The 6,722-nt window shown below is 46.7% G+C and overlaps 1 protein-coding gene across 1 annotated transcript in view; it reads right to left on the reverse strand.

Moving 5' to 3' along the window:
* Positions 1-6,389, reverse strand: part of Slc44a3 (solute carrier family 44 member 3) — a 74,890-nt gene extending 68,501 nt beyond the window's left edge. Inside the window, exons 1-4 of the mRNA XM_028752186.1 lie at positions 6,285-6,389; positions 5,781-5,885; positions 1,418-1,560; positions 6-142 (exon numbers count right to left, since the gene is read on the reverse strand). Of these exons, the coding sequence (XP_028608019.1) occupies positions 6-142; positions 1,418-1,560; positions 5,781-5,885; positions 6,285-6,311 (412 nt within the window). The 5' untranslated portion in view covers positions 6,312-6,389. The remainder of the gene's footprint in view (positions 1-5; positions 143-1,417; positions 1,561-5,780; positions 5,886-6,284) is intronic.
* Between the last annotated feature and the right edge of the window lie 333 nt (positions 6,390-6,722).

Consider the following 6,722-nt stretch of genomic DNA (forward strand, 5'->3'; position numbering starts at 1 on the left):
CCTACCATTGGTGTTGGCAAAAAGCTGGACCTCTTCCAGGGTGTCCAGCTGCTTCTCAGGACAACTGGATACACAGAGGGCTGTGGGGCCATGCCCCCTATCTTTGACTTCCAGATTGCAGGCATTCATAAAGAACACATGTCTAAAGACGGAGGAAAGAAAAGCATGCCTCAGGGCATGATTCTCATTGGTTTAACTGTGGGGCTTTGAAAATGTAGCACATACCACCACATGGGGGAATGACTAAGGCAAACTTTGTAGCCAAATGCTTCTAAAGAACTGAACATTTAATAAACCAACTGGGGAAGTCTTAGGAACCACATTCAAATGAGAGCAAACATTTCCTTTTATAGGGTCTGCATCTGAGAAGTGGGGAAATATAACAGGCGTTACTGGAAGAGTCACCGAGGAGAAGGGTTAATTAAACTCCCCATAGTGTACTAGAAATGGCCCATAGTGTGCTTTAATGGACACTGCTCCAAAGTGTTCAAATGTGTTTCAGAGAATGACAGAACTCAGGGAAGTGACCATCAGGAAAGAAGGGAGCTGAGGTTGGGAATTTAAGGCAGCAAAAGAGCCAGGAGAGCCTGAAGACTGCCTGCGGCTACTCAGCCACAGAGCTGGCTGTTGTCATCAGTGGCAGCTTAGCTCCCCAACCCAAGGCTCAACACAGGCTGCTTATGTCACAGGACCATAGGGAAGAGCCTGGGGGCTGACTGAGAGGGGAGCATGAAGTCAAGGGGTCTAGAGGCCGTTCTCTCTCCACTGGGTTGGGAGGAAGGAAGTTTGTACAAGAGAAATGGTGGGACAGATTTCCTGGGCGAATGATGCCCACAGACTTTATTTTGTTTAAAAATTTAAAATTATGTTAAAATATACATCCAGTTTGCATCCTTAATCACTTCCAGCACACAGTCCTGGGCACTAAATGGCACAGATGGTTCTGAGCAACGTCCCTGTCCCCAGCCTCCTGAAACTATTCCAATAGACAAGAGCTACTCATTGCCCCTCCTCCCTCTTCCCAGGAAACCACCAGTTCACATTTTTTGCCTCCAAAGCATAATGCACACTACCTGTCTGAGTCTGAGACACTGTCAGGGAAACAGTAAACATCTGCTAAGACTTGGTTCATGCACAGGCTCACTGGATCCTTAGAACAGCCTGGAAAGATAGGCGCAATTACCAGTTTAAAAAAGAGGAAAACTGGTCTCCAAGAGCCTAGGGACTCCGACCCAGATCACAGTCCTGAGAAGTAGCAGAGGGTGAATATGAACCCAGGACTGACTGGTTCTACAGCTGCTTGCTTCCCCCATTTTTAAGATGGGCTGACTGGGGTTTCAAATAAATGTTGCCAAGTTCTTAAATGAATGCAAAGTTCTGAACTAAAGGCCCTTTCTAAAAGCTCCCAAAGACTTACTTTTTTAGAGTCATGTCCTGCCCAGAGAGGGGGGCCCCTTCCACTGGGGAATTCCTCTTGCCACACACGTTGCCAAAGCTGTCATATCCAAAGAGGAGTCTTCCTGCTGCCCCGGCCACGACTGAATAACCCATGATGAACACCTGGCAAAACCCAAGGGCATGTGATTGCCTGGCCACAGAGAAAACCGTTGCCCTTCACATCCCTAGAGATGCTAGTGTGAGACAGAAGCAGGCAAATGAGGAGACTGAAGCTCCCCAGCCCTCTCCTCCCCAGCAATTCCACCCACCCAGGTTGGGTCCAGCTTTGTGGATGCTGGAGTAGCTGGTATGGTAGTTTGTCGGGTGAGCAGGGAGGATGTCCTAACACACCCAGATTCCCCTTCTCTTTGTCTTCTTCAAGAGGCTATCATCCTTTTATTTTTCCAGCAAACTTGACTGGGATAACTTCATCTTATCCCTTCAGCATGTTTGGGTTATCTAAGTGTGTCGAGGCTGTGCTAAAATTTTCCTGTGTGCTTATGTGTGTGGTGGGTATGTTTGCATGTGTGGGTGTATATATGTTCATGCATGCATATGTGTGGAGGTCAGCGGATAACTTTGACTGTTGATCTGCAGACAATATCCACTTTGTTTTTTGTTTTTGTTTTTTTTTTTTTTTTGAGTCATGGTCTCTCTCTGGCTTAAAACTCACCACATAGGCTAGGGTGGCTAGCCAGAGAGCCCCAAAGATCCATCTGCCTTCACCTGTTCCCACCTCTCATCAAATTCACATCCTCTTTACCCAAAATACCAATACTCAGTGCCTGAGTTATCAAGCATCTGGTCTTTCTTTATAAAATGTTCTTTTCATCTTAATTTTAGAAAACTCTTAACAAGGCTACACAGTTGATAAGATCAACACACTGCTCACCGTCCGAAGGAGTGTCTGAGTTGCTTGCTTAAACTTCACAAAATAAAAAACTCATGAGAAAAACAAAAAAGAATTTCAGGATTCGGTTTGGCAATGGGCATCTTGCAACCAACAGGTAGTTTTTGTTTTGTTTTGTTACTTTGTTGGTAGCGGTGTTATTGTTGTTTTGTAAATCTACTTTTATAGGGAATATGGAATATTTGAAATTTCATTCCAAACAACTATACCATTCATCCGCATCTGATCGTTTTCTGCCAGGATTTCTTCTCTTAGCACAAGCTTAGCTATGAGCGTGGTGGTAAGTTTACCAGTCTTTTACATACAGAATATATGCCACCTAAAATATATGGTACCGGCAAACTTATTCAGGGACAGAGGCTGTATGACACTCCACACGAGGTATGGTCATATACTCCGAAGTTATACTGCCTTAAAACCAGTGTGTTTCAGAGGCTCTGCATTCCTTGTCAATTTTGAAATAAAAATAATCAACAGGCTGAGCTGGCCGAGCAGGCCTGAAAGCCCAGTACTCTGGAGGCAGAGGAAGGAGGAGCAGGAGGAGTTTAAGACCAGCCTTGGTAACATAAGTTCAAGGCCAGCCTAGGCTACTTGAAACCCTGTCTCAAAAACAAAAACAAAAAAGCAAAACAAAACAAAACAAAACAAAAAACAAGAGTATTAAATAATCTTTAAGTGTTCAATGAATGTCAGAGACTGTTACTAGGGAACACACAGATAAACAAATCCTAGTGCCTACCTTCCTACACTCAGAACTCATCCCCAGGATGATGATGATTATTATTATTATTATCATCGGTGTCTCTGTCCTCAGTCAAGGTTGGACAAAGAGACTCAGGGAGGATACCAGACGTTCCGGCCTCCAAAGGAACAGGGTTTATCAACTGTAGACTGTATAGGGGAGGAGATCCTATCCCTTCCTACTTCTCAAGTTCCTCCTCAGTTTCATTAATGAGATTTTTAGGATAACAGGATAACAGGTAACTTCCCCTTAGCTAAGGGGAAGGCTCACTCTTTTTCCATTTCAAGGCAGTGCACGGAAGTGTGGTTCGGTATGCCCACATGGCCTCCTTGAGGAGTTGACCCAACCTTGGCGTATCTTCTCTCTTGATGTCATATGGAGTTGAGAGTGTGTGTGTGTGTGTGTGTGTGTGTGTGTATGAGTGTGTGAGTGTGTGTGTATGTGCATGTGTGAGAGTGTGTGTATGTGTGTGTGTGTGTGTGAGTGTGTGTGTGTGTGTGTGTGTGTGTGTATGTGATTTATCTAATAACATATTTTCTATGCATCATGGTTTCACGTGTGATACCTCCTTTGGGAAGTTTGGGGAGGGTAAGGACTAGGGTTTATTTGAGCTCCATCCGCACTACTGTGAACCATGGCTGTGGTTTTAATTCCACACGGGAGGGAGTGAGCAGTGTAACAAGACCCTTGAAAACGGACCTCAAAGAATGCAAGCTTTTCTAGGGGACCCAGGTACTCCCTGCCACTACAGGAGGAGCCCACGTCCACCAGAAAGAGCCTTCACACCACACTGACATCTATCCCACTGCCCAATCCACATAGGAATATTTCCTGGCTCCGTTTTCATGGCTTGTGAGACTCCAACAGAAAAGGTGGAAAGAAACTAACAACTTTCTACCATCCAGTTCTGCCCAAAGCTATAAATGAATACACTTTTCTTCACCAATTCCTGTGCCCTGGATTTCTTTTGTTAAGCTAAGGCTGGCCAGCTCCTGGACTCCAGTATCAGAAAGTGTGTGTGTTAGAGTGCTGTGGTCTCAAATGCAGTCCCTCTGAGCTGGGTCTGGGTAAACAGGAGTATTGAACTATAACTGGGAAAGGGAGAGGTGGGAGAGGACCCTGGAGGGTAAGTAGAGGCAGGGATCATTCAGGCTTGCTGTCTTTTTAAGTATTTCATACAAGCAAAAATATAAATGCAGGCTGGTGTTCTTTCTGTTTGCAGGGACCAGCTCTGGTTGCGAATCTGACATCGTCACCTAGGCCTCCTTATCCAGCTGCAGCCAGGGGCAGAAGCATCAGTAATAATCTTGTCCTACACTTGATCAGTTGGTATATCCATCTCAAGACCCAGAAGTGGAGCAGCGGACGAGTGTGTACATGAGCTTGCACAAACACACAACCCCCTTGTCCTGCTTTAAATAGGTATCTAAGATAAAATTGCAGAACTCTTATGCTTAACACAGTAAAGAGAATTTGGGCATACGGAAACCTTTAGATTTATCTTACAAAGTGTACTTTCTCTGCAGTTTCCAGCTCAGGGTATGCAATGTCTCAGCCGGCTCGTAATTCTTTGGGCTGGGAAGGGCTATCTATAATCTTCTCCCTAGGCAGCTGCTAGCCTGAGCGTTTGAGCGGTAGAGGGGTAGAGAGGATCATTAAATAACATTAACAGCCCAAGGTCAAAGCTGCAGACACAGGAGGGACAGCTGCTCCCTGCATGTACATAACAGCAGAACTGGAGAAAAACAGCAACCGTCGATAGGGAAGGCAACAAGACTCGGTAGCTACACAGCCTTCTCTGAGCTCCTTAAGGAGAGTTTGGAAGGCCTCAGTATGAGTGGCAGCAGTGGCAGCAGCAGCAGCAATAACACACCCAGGCCTAGCCTTCCTCTGTGACTCTAACCCTGTCTACGAAAAACCATTTGGAAAGTTAAAAATTAAATAAATGCATCCTTTACACGGAAAGAATGAATGTGGTCTTTACAGTCAATTCAAACTAAAGTCTTCTTAACAAAGGTAATTACTGTTAGGTAGACATTATAGGGCAACGTGAGTTAATCATTTCCTATGCGGCACACAGCATGCCCCAACCTGGCCTGGGCGACTTCATCAGCACAGCCTTTGAACAAGTTAAAGGAAGCTCTAAGAGTAAGAGCATCAAGATTCAGCTCCAAGAGACTCTCAGATTGACATGGCAGGGTCTGCTGGGGTCTACCAGCGATCATGTATACAAGTGTGCTATGAGAGGGACTGCATAAAGTTACTAAACACAGTAGAACAAGGAGGTGCATGTGTGTGTGTGTGCGCCAGTGTGCACACACTCGAGTCTGTATGTATATAGTTTAAAAAAAAACAATCTCTTTCTAGGCCTTTCTTGACCTTTTTCCTTTTTGGAAAGCAAAAGAATCTGCAGCACCCCCACTAAGGAAAGGCACTGCTGCGAACTGTGATTCCCCATTTCCTAATGGAATTTCCCAATAAATCTTGGTCTCCAGCAAGCAGACAGTCTTCTCAGAGAGTTTAGGAGATTGCAAAATCCCAGAATAAGAATTTCTTAACTCATGGTCATTCTAAACCAATCACAGAAGTTTGTCCTTGGAGCATAAGCTTTAAACCACTAACGTTTAAGACACACTTGGATCTGGACTCATGCACACCTGGGACTTAGGCCAGCCAAGCAGCCGCACTTACCAAACCAGTCCAAAAGAGAAAGAACAGGACTAGCCACGCCGTATCTGTGCATTTTCTATAAAGTTGAGGTCGCCACTCTCTCTGCCTTGTTTTCTCTGCAGAAACCTTTCACGAAAACGAAGAGTTGAGAAAAGTAGGAGATTTAGTCAGGTGAAATTAACAGAACCCAAACCTATCCAAAAGCTGCTTAAAGTAATTCAACTTTGTCACCAGACGCTTTCTCTGGGGGAGACCTGCTCTCTGCAGGGTAGAAGTAAAATCCCCTGGGTACCAAGTTCTTACTGGAGGTAACACCCCCACCCCCACCCCCCAGTCCCTTGTGCCTTTCTGGCCTCGGCCCAACACTTATGTCAGGTACTGGGTCCTCAGGGCCAGGTGTCCTTAAAGGAGCGGTGTTGCTGAGAAAGTAGCTAATCTCCCAAGGGACAGAGGAGCCGGAAGCTTCCTGTCTGTGCAGGTGCCCGCAGAGGCCACTTCCCTCAGGGCCCAGGTTGTCGCCCTTACCAGGTACTCCGCACCCAGGCACTGCATGGTACTAGGCAGCTGGGATTGGCAGCGGTGGTGGTCGCGGTGCACGACGGACGAAAGTGGGGCGACCGGGCCAGGTGGCCCAGGAGGGGTGGGCAGGGCGAGAAGGGCTCAGCGCCACCTAGCGGTCCAGGACTCTGGGCCCCTAGACCCGCCCTTTCCGTTGTGGCTTTAGGCTGGGAGGACCTGCTGGGAGCTGGGGTGGCACCTGTGCAGCCCCGGTTCCCAGGAAGTGCACCTGACCACTGTGCTCCGCCTTGGGCGGGTTGCCAGTGCCTGGAGTTAGAAGTAAGGCCTCAGGGATCATTCTTGAGGGCGGGGAGCTTGCAGGGGTGTGTCACACACTGGTAAGTGGGGCTTTGTGTGTGCAGAATCCTGCCCTTGAAAGCTTCACCAGTTTTCTGCGAGGCGCAT

This window comes from Grammomys surdaster, unplaced genomic scaffold (genome assembly GCF_004785775.1).
Source record: "Grammomys surdaster isolate TR1022 unplaced genomic scaffold, NIH_TR_1.0 125881, whole genome shotgun sequence".
Taxonomy (NCBI): Eukaryota; Metazoa; Chordata; class Mammalia; order Rodentia; family Muridae; genus Grammomys; species Grammomys surdaster.